At 38.9% G+C, this 13781-nt stretch overlaps 1 protein-coding gene across 1 annotated transcript; it reads left to right on the forward strand.

Annotated features, from left to right (window-relative positions):
• The first annotated feature begins 2751 nt into the window (after positions 1–2751).
• Positions 2752–11503, forward strand: LOC129266836 (cytochrome P450 2U1-like). The gene is made up of 5 exons (XM_054904622.2): positions 2752–3173; positions 4091–4352; positions 4678–4866; positions 5333–5465; positions 6273–11503. Exons 1-5 carry the CDS (start codon positions 2806–2808, stop codon positions 6452–6454), a joined length of 1134 nt encoding a protein of 377 aa, XP_054760597.2. The 5' UTR covers positions 2752–2805; the 3' UTR covers positions 6455–11503.
• Positions 11504–13781: the final 2278 nt, after the last annotated feature.

Here is a 13781-nt window from a genome sequence, read left to right on the forward strand (position 1 = left end):
CCACACCCGCTCACATGACTGCTCTTATTACACGAGCACTCATTCTCGCTCCCAACGAAACAAAACAAAATACACATACGGGTGTGTGTATCTCCCAGAAGTGAAAGATACTCATTCTCTATCTACATGATCTATACATACGCATTATACACCCTCTGTGTGTCCCACACTCACACAAACTTACCCTCCCACTCATGTTCAACCCACACACACTTCCAGTGTCACATGATGAGGTTACACTGTATTGGAATGCCCTTACTTCCTTGTTTCTTACTTATGCACAATCATATGGTGTGCAACCTCTGTCTCTCCCACACTCACATAACCTCTCCCTCTCTCTCACACACACCCACACACACACCCATTCATCCACACATGCTACATTAGCCTTTTATACATTTCCATGTCTCCCATACCATATTTGAGGTCAAAGTGTGTTACTATGTCTAACTTCACTTATATGTTACTTACTTAATGTCCGCTCCGTGTAAGCATACAAGATATTCACAACCTTTATCCCTCGGAAATGCACACCCAAAACACCACACCCATAGTTGCCTTTGCCTGTCATTTAGATTTTTCACTTCTTACTCGTATCAGCATGTGTATTTCTTGTTCAAAATATTATTTTCTCTTTCTACCCCCTTCTCTCTTTGCATATTTGTCTACCCTATCCCTCGTCTTATCCCACCTAGCTCGCTCACTTTCCCTCATTTTCTCTTCCTTTGGTTCTTCAATTCTGTCTGTTCTTGTTTTTATGTATTTTGCTCCTCTTCTCATGCACTTTCACATTTATCTTTTTTTCACACCACACATTTGTCGTTTTTTCTCTCCCTTTTCCACTTTACCCTTCCTTTAAAAATGATACTTTTTAATTCTCTTTTCTTTTTATCTTGCTCATTTTCACACCCCTCTCTCCCCTTATTCCTTGCCCACTAATGCTTCCTTTTCCTCTTCCCCGCTTTTACTGTCTAAATTTATCTTAACCCTTTCGCATCCCTTCTTTTCCCCTCTTTCCATTTTCCGTTTTTTTTTCTGTTCTCTCACGAACACCCTAGATCCTACCTGTCTCCATCCCCTCCCCCTCTCTCTCTCTCTTTCTTTGTCTTCCACCCCTCTCCCTTTCCTTCTTTCTCCTGCAAAAAACAAACCCAAAATGGGTTGTGTAATGAGAATTGATATGCAATGCGACCCTGTCCAATATCAATTTGACATGACTCAAGATCGAGCAACGCTTCCCAACAAAGCTTACGCATACGAAGCGGACGAGCAAGGGCAGCGCCAGGATATAGAAATAGAAGGGGGGGGGGGGGTAAGAAGAACCAAATATAACATATTTTTAATAGGATATCCGTAGTCCAGGTCCTCATTTGATCTGTTTTAATCTACCATCCATTTTTATCTGCTGTGTTCCACGTAAGCCTGTTTTTCTTCACTTGAAAGATGATGAAATTCTACGACACAAACCTCTCATTTTCAATAGTCTCCTCTCATATACCGATTTTTTTCTCAATTTTCCCTTCCTTATTGATATGTTTGTATCATTGTTTTAGTCAGTTAGGACTACATAATCACAGGGAAAGGGGAGTCGTCCCTCTGACCCGCTGCCGACAGTGACGCAACTCAGTGCAATTCATTTTTTTTTCAATTTGTTTTTCTTAACTCTTTAGGGACTCTTTACAATACCCTATTTTTATACATATTTTCAACATAATTATGTCAATTTTTATCATTTGAAGTAATCATTAAGTTCTACGACACTGTGACAGTCCTCCCTGTTAAACACCATCTCCTTTTATGCCATTCTTTTTTTCATTCTCTACTTTGTTTATTTTTATTCTATATGATTACTTACAAATCATCGTGAGAGGAAAGTAGCCCCTCTGCCCCGCCACCGATCGTGACGCCACTCACCATGAATAAGCCCCGAATAGAACATGTAGCAAGATAAATTGTCCAGCCTACGAGATGGGCAGACTGGGGACGAGATGGGGTGGATCAGATGGGTGATGAATGTAGTCTGGGACTTCGAACGGGAGTGATCTGGAAAGAAGGATATCGCTTTGGTTTTAAAACTTGACGTTATATGTGGAAGAATGTGTGAGTGGGAGGGGGCGTGAGAAAAAGAGAGGGGGGTAATGTCGGGATACGATAGGTGAGCATATTATTTCTGTTTCCCTGTGATATATTGTGGGTTATAGTGTGTGTCAGAGAGGAGAAGAGAACGGGAGAGGGAGAGAGACAGAAAAGAGAAAAGGGCGGGGTGGATTCCGAAGAGAATGGAAAGAAGATCGATTAAAATGAACGTTTTTTGCTATCTTTCATTAGTAGATTTTCATCATTAAAATGGAAAGGGGCAGCAACAATCGCGATGAACATTAGTGTTTGACTTCTGCTCATTTCCCTTGAAAGACAGCAAAACTGTATTTAGCAATTTTCTAGTAACTTCCGCAGAATCTTTGGTTTTAATTGGATTTTGAGTAATGTTGCCATGAGATTACAAGTACGACCTTTGTCATATGATTTTATATAGAAAACTTTAAGACGGTTAGGATCATAATGCACGTTTCTACCCACCTAGACCTTTGGGACTTTCGTCCACCGAGGTGGACATTCTCAAAATCAACCGATCAGTCCGGTTAAAGAAAAAAAATGCACTCGTCTGATGATTCTGGAGATAGAACACAAGTACGTTGAGTTCGAGTCTTGTCGTTATTATATTGATATATTGTTTTTCATCTTTGGCCCATTCCAGGTAGTATAGCATGGCAGAATGGCGAACCTTGGAAGGAACATCGTCGTTTCATGAACAAAACTCTACGAACCCTTGGCATGGGGAGCAGTCTGATGGGCGAACGGATCCATGAAGAATGTCTCCACATGTGTGACTACCTTGATAAACAAGGGGAAAATCCCATCAACCCTGAACAAATGATGGTCTGCATGACCTGTAACATCATGAGTGCCATCGTCCTGGGGAAGCGCTACGACTTCGACGACGCGCGATTCGTGAAGTTACGCAAGGACTGCAAGGAAATCCTTACGAACCTTTCAAATACTTCTATCTACAACATATTGCCTTTCCTCTACCATACGCGCCTGTGTAAGCTGTACAGAGAAGCCGTGGAAAACGTGACAGCCTACGTCAAGAATGAAGTCAGGGAACATGACAGGTATGGTGAAGGCTTCCGGATTACATTTCTCTTTTTCCTGTTTTACAACACAACATTGCTGGGCGGGCTCATCCGAAGTCCCAACTGGACCAATGCTTTCCCACAATTTACATTTTTATGGTAAAAAGCTCTCCATCAAATTAGTAAAGTGACAACCCAGCCTGCTATTCTGCGTTGCCAGATGTTTAATTCTCCTATTTTTATATAAGCCCTAGAAGCTCTGACTTCGTCAACTGCGTATTTAACTGATATATGTTCACACGAGAGATCATACCCCCACACGCACACACACAAAACACCCATCCCAAACCTTAGATAGTGGTCTTAGTAAGGGTTCAAATAAATGTCCAATACAACAAACGAAATCAACAAATCCAACCTTAACTACACCATGCACATAGAGACGCATCTCTACAATGTCTTAATTAAAAGAATTACTTCAGAAATTATGCATGCTACCCGTTTTTTTCTTTGCCCCTTGTTCCTTATATTTACCTCCAGGTAAAACAAATCCAGAGGCTGTTTCATAAAGCTGTTCGTGAGCTTTTTAATAGCTTTATGTACATTACGACTGGTGATCTACTCGTAAAGTTGTATGGATCATGATTGCCTGTTTCTGATTGGTTACAGAATAGGTATAAAGCAAATAATGCTCAGGAAAGAGAGTGGACTATGAAGACAACCGGGACTAGAGAAACTGGCAGTTGGCAATAGTCTAGAGCTTGCCTCCGTTTGTGAGGATGCAATGCTGCATGAAAGAGTATTTTAGTCCTGTCTTGACTTAGAGAATTCCTCCAGAACGCGTCATTTACGATTTTTGACTTATCTTTCCAACCTGTTAAACACCATGACAAAGATTTTCCGTAATATCCAAGCAACTGTAACATAATGATCAACAATCCTATTCTCTTTTACAGGTCATTTAACAATAACTCTTTACGTGACGTCGTTGATTACTACCTGAGAGAAATCAAGAGAGGAGAAAGGGAAAATGAAGGTGAATGCGAAGGCGAAGACGAAGACACAGAGGATAAGAATGGGGAGAGAGTTCGCTATATCAATGAGCAGTTCTGCTGGAGAGGGGTGTTAGATCTCCTGATAGCTGGTGTTGACACATCATCCAACCATATGATGTGGACCATGCTACACCTTGCTTATTCCCCGGAGATTCAAGAAAAGGTAGGTGTATGATACTTTTGACCAATCGAACATATACCGCAAAAAGGGCAATCTACTTCCTGGATTGCAGAAGATCATGAAGATGGAGACATGGGAGATATGATATGGAGTACACAAGTCATGTCAGGTCACAACCATTCGTCCTAAAGTCAACTTGTTCTAAACAATTTTGTTTCCAAATGCTATAATCGCCACATCACGTTCTCAACACGTCTTCCGTACGATAGGTGTACGTTCATACATAGATTTCAATACACCACCCATTTTTGTACCCTAATATCACACAATTATACAACAATATCATTTTGGTATTTCATTTTGACAGGCCCGGGCGCAAATCGACGAGGTGGTTAGTCGCGATCGTCTACCGACTCTAGAGGACCGGCCACGACTACCGTATATCACGGCCATCGCTCAAGAGGTTCTCCGTACGAGCATCGGAACAACAACGGTGCCGCACCATACGACGCAAGACACGTATTTGAACGAGTACTTCATTCCAAAGGGGACTATGGTAAGTCTGCAAGCTCTGAATTTTGTAGAAGGACATTGGGACGCAGATGGGATGAGTGACTGTCGATGACACGATGTCTCTCATTAAGCTTTCTGAAAAAGCCACATTTTGAAAAATAGAAGATTCACGTTTGTCTGGAGACGAAATGTCCCTCAGATTTTTTTTTACTGATTACCCCTTTTTCTGTTTGTCAAAATGTTGGACGAATTCGCAGCCCGTAAAAGTATGATTCTGGATCAGCGCCTAATGGTGATTGTGCTTCTGATGCTCATGATGATGCTGATGACGATACCACTGCTACTACATGTAGAGATACAATCGATGTTGATTATGACGCTAATTCCGTTCACAGAACTTTTCATAAATTGGAGAAACAATAGCCATTAATTCGTTGTCATTCCCAAAATGACCAATATTCGTCTTTGGGAGTAAAACCTTTTTATCCCATTCTCGTTCAATTTCCCAGGTTCTTGGCAATCTATGGAGTTTAAATCATGACCCTGAAGTGTTTGAAGAACCGCATCTCTTCCGCCCGTCAAGATTCCTGGCAGAAGATGGCAGCCTAAAAGGTCTTAATAACATCAAAACATTCGGTATAGGTAAGACAATCATAAATCCTTTCTCAGCCTCATTTGTCTTTTCTCTGTTATTTTTTTTCAGATCGAATATTTTAAAAAGTTGTCCTGAAATCCCATTCACAAATTTGTATAAAATGTTTTTAGATCAAATTTTTACGCGCAGATTTTGAATGATCTTTTCAGTCGACCTGGGTTGGTTTGTGAATAATTGCAAGTGAATAAGAATCAAAATAATTTCATTTAAACATGAATCCTTCCGACTATTTATATGGAGAGCTGTAAGGATTTTTCTCGGAGCCATGCAGAATTCTTCGATCTTATAAAAGCATTGGAATATTTTAGTGAAGTATTATGTGGGTTTTCGTGTATTGTATTAGGGACTAGTGGACTGATAGGAAAGCACATCAGGATAGCTTGCTTTTGCGTTCACACGGAATATAAAGTGAGACAACGCGAGACATTTAGCTTGCCCAAACTCAACTATTGTTGCTGACATATCAACCGTTCTTTACGACAACGTTGATTTCCCCCAAATAATGTCTTTCTCCAGAATATATATTATTAATGATAATGGTCTTAATCAATACATTAAAAAATCATTACTTGCATCAAAATGATGAATTACACATGAATTACGTACAAGGTTAATGATATACCTGTAGAGAAATGCTAAAACTGTAAACTAAATAAATAAGAACTAAGACGTACTTACGTGTCGGTCGACTAGTGGACATGCTAATCGAAAAGTCCCTGATGCTCGAGTTAACGACTTGTTCTTTCCCTTTTGACTCCAAGGACCAAATTATTTGCCATCTTTTGTTTCTTCAGGTCCCAGGAAGTGTCCTGGGGAACCCCTGGCACAGCAGGAAAACTTCCTCATCATGTCCACTCTGCTTCACCAATACAAACTCGTTTTAGCCGAAGGTGACCCGATCCCTGACATTCGTGGCCGAATCCAGGGCATGATGCTTCGACCTGATATATACAGGTTAAGGTTCATACGCCGATAGTCAACGGAAGCTCCCGAAAGTGCCCGATTCCTGACTACCAAGGGTAGGATCGTCCAACCTGATACGACTTGAGTTTGTACGCTGTTGTACGAGTCACCGAAGCCTTCCGAAACATTCCGAATCGCAGCGTTTTTCCTGCCGAATGAATCGGATGAAAGTATCAGTCTAAGTAATGTAGTTGATTTTTTTTTATATTAGGTACAATTTGACACTTACGAACCCCAAGAGAAGGGAACAAAATTAGCTTCAAATAATCATAATCAATTAATTTCAACTCTGCAATTGATTGCATGTCTGCTCCCTGGCAGTAAACTTGTAAACTACAGACTCGTCATGGAAATCCCCAATCAATTTATTGCAAATTGATTGCTTAATTTGTAAATGTCCTGAATATAAGTATTATTTTAATCAGTTTGCAAATTTGATTTCAGATTTTTATGCCAATGTTAGGTAAATATGAATTATGACAAAAATACTGAAGAGAACGGGAATTATTTTTTTAATGCCACCAAAAACTTCTAAACTTAGACGACCTCATGGGAGGTGACCGTCGTAATAATGAAATCAATTTATTGTAATTCTGCATACATAAGACTTTAATTCCGTTAATTCACAATAATTTGAATGAAAACATCTGGAAAATTAAATTGTTTTACGATCGGCATTCCTTAAGTAAATTTAAAATATAATCATCATGATTATGGAAATATCTTACTGTCATCCTCCTAGTCTCTGTGCATATAGGCCTTCTTTATATCTGTTGATATGCTGCTGTAGATAAAGAGCAGCTGAAAAAAAATAGACAAAAGTCTTTAGATTGGGATTGCTACCATGCATTTAAAAGAGTCAGAAGACAGAGTATACGATGAAGAAATTACGAATAAGATATAGTAGGTAATGAATGTAGAAGTTTATTTATAAGTTGTTGAAGTTTATCTTGTACAACTTAAACTGTCGACTAAACTCTTTAATTTAGTGGCTCCGGTGACTGGAAGTAGCGCCATCAGTGGTACGTAGATACTCAGTTACACTACACTCCGGTATCAATGATAGCATTGGTGGTTACGATCAGTACATAAGGCTGTATAGTTTAGTCCGTTTTTTTTTCTTTTACAAAGTTTTAGAATGAAAATAATTACAAATAGTGAAATGCTTTTATTACTGTAAAGAAAAATATTTAAAATGAAAAAACGGAGTGAATTGCTTTTTTGCCCCAAACTACCTCACATGCATCAAAGATCTGTGATATGAAGAATGATCACAATACATATTATTTTTCTCACAGGGTTTTTTGCGTAGTTATGTGTCAGAATCTTTTCTATGCAACTGTTTCTTGTATTTGCCGACTTTGTCTGTATATATTGCTGCATATGAAATTGTCAAAGTGAGTCATTATTTTTCCATACATTTTTGTGTCACTTACAGCCTTCATATTATGTTCCTATGCCATAAACCTTAGACTTTACATTGAGCAGTTGAACTTCTATCTTTTCCTCCTCCTCTTCTTCTTCTTCTTCTTCTCCTCCTTCTTCACCTCCTTCTTCTCTTCCTCCTCCCTTTTCACCTCCTCCCATTTCTCCATCTTCTTCTCCTCCTTATTCTCCCCCTCCTCCCTTTTCTCCATCTTCTTCTTCTCCTTCTTATTCTTCTTCTTCCTCTCTTTATCTTTTGGTTTTCCTCCTCCTCCTTTTCCTTCTCCTCCTCCTCCTCCTCCTCATTTCTGATATATTTTCCAAACCCGTCATTGCTCAACGTAAATATCATGGCTTTGTGTGCGACGATTGCCTTTATGATTTTAAAGTACTTCAATACTTGATTTTACGTTTGCTTTATGGTCAGTTTAGACCGTTACTGTAATTGGGCGATTCCATACGTGTCGTACAGGACGTTTTGACAATAATTTCGAGTTTCCTAGCCAAATGCTTGGGCAATGAAATATTCTTTTTTTGTCAATGATAAAGCTATAGTGGGTAGTCATGTGAAAAACTAATAACCAACACAACAAAATGATTATGGGTAAGTTATAGGTGAAAATGTTGTGTGTCGTACGGGACGCAGAAATGTCCCGTACGACACGCAACATTTTAAGCTCTAATTCATCTATGGACAACATATTTTTGTTTGCATGTCTACCCAGCAGCACTTTGATATTACCACAAAGCAAATTGAAGTTCTTCGTTCGTTTGGACAGCAGGTTGAAAAATGTTGTGAAAATTGCTGATTTTTCTCGCATGGAATCGCCCAATTGGTCCTTTTTAATCACGTGGGTTAATGGATGTTTTAAATTGCTTCATTGTGTGTGCGTGCCATTGTGGGTGTATGTATATAAAAATGAATTTACTTGGTCTTTCATTATTGTGCATTTCAAATGTACAACTATTATAACGATTATTGTGAGGGTCGATGTGACTACTTAGAGGATGTAAATAGACTTGTTAATTATGATTTTAATAGAGAATTATACAACTCTTTTTTTATTAGCTGATGCTCGAGAGATTTTAAGACTAATCATGAAGATTGTAATTCTAAGGATTGTAACTACCAAAATGATATAGTATACCTGTGTTCCCAACTATTTTATCAGGTGCCAAAATTTATTGTTCATATCTTTGATAATGTATTAAAATCATTCGTGTTTCTATTAATAAGTACAACTCATCTTTTAATTTTGTCAAATGAATATACATTGTTTGTAATTGATTATTAAATGAGCACCTGGTTGAGCGTTTTCAACTTTGGGGAAAAGGAATTGGTGAGTTTTTTTTCCCAATGCTAATACTCTCGCCTTGATTTTTTATTGATTGATACAAATGACAAATAACTTGCCAAATTCGTTTAGTTATTTTGGTAGTCTAATGAAATTAATATTCCTTTCTACCGAAAACCCACGTTATCATAAATGGTTATCTAAAGTCAAATACCGTCATTTTATGAGTAAAAAAGGGAGTGTACTTCGTCCACGATTACACGACATTTGGATTTTGCAACTCATGTGTTTTCTCTTTCTCAGTATCCATTTATGACCATCCGAAGAACTGTATACTTTATATATTTTAACTATTTTAACAGTACTCTTATTAGTGTAAAACATTTTTTTTTATTCAGATGACCATTGTTTTATAAATAAAGTAAGTACGCACGATAATGTTATTCCCAATCATTCTGAATGCACAACATACATGTTCCATAACCAAAACAAACAGGGTCTCTTTTAAAAGCAAACAGAAATACAGGGTAGCTTTTTAAATATTTTTATCGTATGACCTTTTCTAGTCAGTTTGTTGTTTTTATCATGTAGATAATGTAACGTGACCATTATATGCGTCTTGTATTCGTATGCTTATTTTCCTCTTAATTTGCTGTGTGAACGTGGTCAATTTGAGGATTGGATCGTGAAACACGACGGATTTACTGTTATATGTGTCTGTAAATATTTACGAGTAACGCTATGGGTCTTCAAAAATATAGATTTTATATTTTTATATATATTCTATGAGTTTCATACTTTTTCGCTCATAATCTTGGCATGTTTTAAGTAAGTTGGATAGCCACTGTCTCAATACATCCCATTCTTGAGCTGATTGTGTGTGATACTCCTTCTTAATGTTCATTTTATTTATGCTTTGATTTTGCCTTCTATCTCTGCATCTCTGCATAGGTAGTCCTATGGATTTAGGTCGTATAAACTTTTAAAAACACGATGAAAGAATATTGTTCCACTGTTCCAATCACAAAGTCTATGTTATGTTCATGAAAATAATGTTTGCGTCAGATAAATGCCTAAGGATCCTATCGCAGGTAAATGCCATTCATGTTCACTTGGTCTAGAAGCAGTTGGTCTACATCTAAACTAGTCTAATACCACACGGACCATGCCCATTCGGTTTAATTTTCGTTTGATCTTGGCTTAATACCAACCTAGTCAAAATTCTCACTTATTCTAATCCCTAGTTGGTCGTATTTCGACTCCGTCTACTTATTATTTTCTACTTCACGAAATGTCCGTCATAACCATATTATAGACCAAGGTGCTGGTCAGACCTAGTGGATACAAGACGAAATGGGTATAGCCTAAATGGTTACTAGACAGAATAGTTAATGGGCTAAATAGCATTTAGACCGAAGTGTAAGTATACGATCTGGTAACAGACATACACTGCAAAAACTCTGGTGTTGATTTAACACCAGCCCGGAATCTATAATGTCCACACCAGAGAAGTGTTAAACAATATAACACCAGTATTGTTTTGGTCTATACACCAGATAGGTGTTTATACAACACCAATTAGTATTAAAACAGCATCGGTTTGATTCCAAACTGGTGTTGTTTCAATACTTCTCTGGTGTGGACATATATAGACTCCGGGCTGGTGTTAAATCAACACGGGAGTTTTTGCAGTGTAGTAGGATTGAACCATGTGGGATTAGACCACGTGGGATGAGTCCATCGGCATTGAAGTGGATGAAAACCAATCAGCAATCTATTTCTAAATCCCTTATCCCACTGCTGTGAGGCAACATTTGTTTTCTGTCATATTGTTACCATATTATATAGCGCCATGCGGCCCGATTTTATTTTGAAATATAATTCAGTGAACTGGCTATCAGGTAATTTACACAAAACTCTTGAAAAGAAAGTGGTATTCTACTTGTTTTAGTTTATATATCATTATCATTTTCCATTTTATATGAATTACGTCACAGATGAAGTCCACTTTTATGTCACAAGAAATTCATAATCAATATTCCATCTCTCTCTCTACATAATATCAAAATTTTGGCTATTTCAGTGGAAATTTCATTTCAACTCTCACTTGTGTGTGAGCGTATTATGACACAACTTTTATTCACTGAATTAATGAAAATTAATCATGATATTTGTGGAGAATGGAGTTTGAAGATATGACGAATATTATTATTCAAATGACGAAACTTGCTTGTTTAAAGCTTTCTGAGAATGTTGAATGCATATTCTATCTCGTAACTTTCACAAAAATGAAATTTGTGTAGTAACGCAAAATAAAAAAAACATCATTATGTAATCGAAAATGCAATCTTTTTATTTATTATTCCGATGCACATTTATTCTTTTCTTATCTCTCTCTCTCTCCTTTTTTTTTTTTTTTTGGGGGGGGGGGGTAGGGTACACCATCTTTGTTATGGAAATAGGGAGCGATAAATGAATTGTGAGTGTGCACATGCGCGTTCCGAAGTGAGTGCGAGAAAGGGGGAGTTGAGGAGAAGAGATAGAGAATGTTGTGAGATAGAGGGGAGTTTGTCGTGGGTATGGATATGTGTGTGAGTGTGGGTGTGTGTCTGTGAATGCCAGAGAGAGAATGAGGGGGGGGGGGGGCGTTGGAAAATGTGTAAAAGATGGGGTATAAAAGGAGGAGAGATAGAGACTGGAATATTAAAGTTAAAACTTTTATGAGAAAAAAGTGTGTGTGGGTGTAGATGCGGGTGAGAGAGAGCACGCGATAGAGAGAATGAGAATGTGAAAAAGAGTGAGTGTGTGAGAGAGAGGGAGAGAGCGTAACAGAAAAGATCACGACAGGTGTGTGCGAGAGAGGCAGAGTTTGTATGAGGAGAGTGTGGGTGTGGGTGAGAGAGTGGGGATCAAAACGTGTGTGTGTGAGAGAGAGGGGGTGTTTAAAGGGGGAGAGGTTGATACTGATATGTGTGAGAGATGAAGAGTTTGTATGAGGAGTGTGTGGGTGGGTGTGGGTGAGAGAGAGAGAATGGTAGAAAAGTCTGTGAGAGAGGTTGGGGTATAATGGAAAGATAGAGACTGGTGTATGAAAGAGGAGGGAGTGGTGCATGAGGATAGAGGGTGTGGGGTGGGTGTGGTTGAGAGAGAGAGAGATTGAATGGTGGAAAGGAGTGTGTTAGAGAGAAGGACGTTATAAGAGGGGAGATATAGACTGATGTATGAAAGATATGAAGAGTTTGCAGGAGGTGTGTATGTGTGTGGGTGGGTGTTGGTGCGAGATAGTGGGGAAAGAATGAGTGTGTAAGAGAAGGGGAGTGTAAAAGGAGAAGAGATCGAGACCTTTGTGTGTGAAAGAGGAAGAGTTTGTACGATTGTATGAGGAGAAAGAGTAGGTGGTGTGGGTGAGAGAGGTACAATGGTGGAAAAGAGTGAGTGTGTGTGAGAGAGAGGTGGGGCATGAAGGAGACAGAGACTGGTGTAAGAAAGGGGAGTTCATATGAGGGGCAGAAAGAGAGTGTGGCCGGGTGTGTGAGGGAGAAAGAGGGACATGGAAAACAGCGAGTGTGGGAGAAGGGGAATGAGACTGGTGTATGAAAGAGAGTTAGAAGGGGTGGGGGGGGGGGAATGTGAGTGACAGAGACATTGGTAGAAAATAGTATGAATGGGGAAGAACTAAAGGGGAGAAATGGAGACTGGTGTATGAAAGAGGGGGACGAATCTGTATGGTGGGGGGGGGGTGTCAGGGAGGTGGGGAATACGACAGAACTCGAACATGGAGACACGAGTATTTGAAAAAGGGAAAGTCTGACTGAAAATAAGGAAGTCTTTTAATAGTAAAATGAACGATTTGAGTTCTTTACTCCCTCTTTCTCTCACGCACGTACACACTCACCTTACATCCACACACTCCCACTCCACCCCTCTCACATAAACACCATATCTATTTCATGTCTCAAACACACATGCTCTCTCTCTCTCTCTCATTTCTCTTGATCTATTTCCCTCTCTCTCACCGCACCCCATCTCAAACACACACTCACACTCTCGTAAGTTATTTCCCTCTCTCAATTCACATATTTTCTCTTCCCCCGTCTCTCATACAGACTGTCTTTCTCGACCTCCCATACACGCTCGGTCTTTTCCTTTCCCCTCATATCATACTCTCTCTATCTTCCTCTTTCCCTCGTTCTCTTTATCATACACCCCCTCCATTTCCCGATCTAAATCTCTCTCTCTCTCCCTTCCCATTTCTCTAACTTTAAAATTTACGTCTAACAAAATAAAAAATACCCATCAAGCATGTTTAATTAATCAATTTTTATATCAAAAATATTTTTCTGTATCGAGTTTTCAAGAAATGAAACTAAGTGACATAACAGAACATAACATTTCCCACCTTCATCCTGAGAGGTGGTGGTGAAATAATAAATGTCAAGGTGATCATTACACTTTTTCATCAAATCATTCTCCAACTTAAAAAAAACAACAAACAAACCTGCAGTCACACCATGGTCTGCCCAAGAGGCCTAGGACATGGTGACACGACCTTTTCTCTGGCGACAATTACTCTGGCTTTGTTTGGTCTAAGATAGAGGGTTAGGGTTGCAATAGGGTTTT

The sequence above is a fragment of the Lytechinus pictus genome, chromosome 8, assembly GCF_037042905.1.
Source record: "Lytechinus pictus isolate F3 Inbred chromosome 8, Lp3.0, whole genome shotgun sequence".
Classification (NCBI taxonomy): domain Eukaryota; kingdom Metazoa; phylum Echinodermata; class Echinoidea; order Temnopleuroida; family Toxopneustidae; genus Lytechinus; species Lytechinus pictus.

Coding starts and splice junctions, on each gene's coding strand:
- LOC129266836 (XM_054904622.2), top strand. CDS start 2,806: ATGAACAAAACTCTACGAACCCTTGGCATGGGGAGCAGTCTGATGGGC. Junction 4,353..4,677: donor CCCCGGAGATTCAAGAAAAG/GTAGGTGTATGA, acceptor TCATTTTGACAG/GCCCGGGCGCAAATCGACGA. Junction 4,867..5,332: donor TCATTCCAAAGGGGACTATG/GTAAGTCTGCAA, acceptor TCAATTTCCCAG/GTTCTTGGCAATCTATGGAG.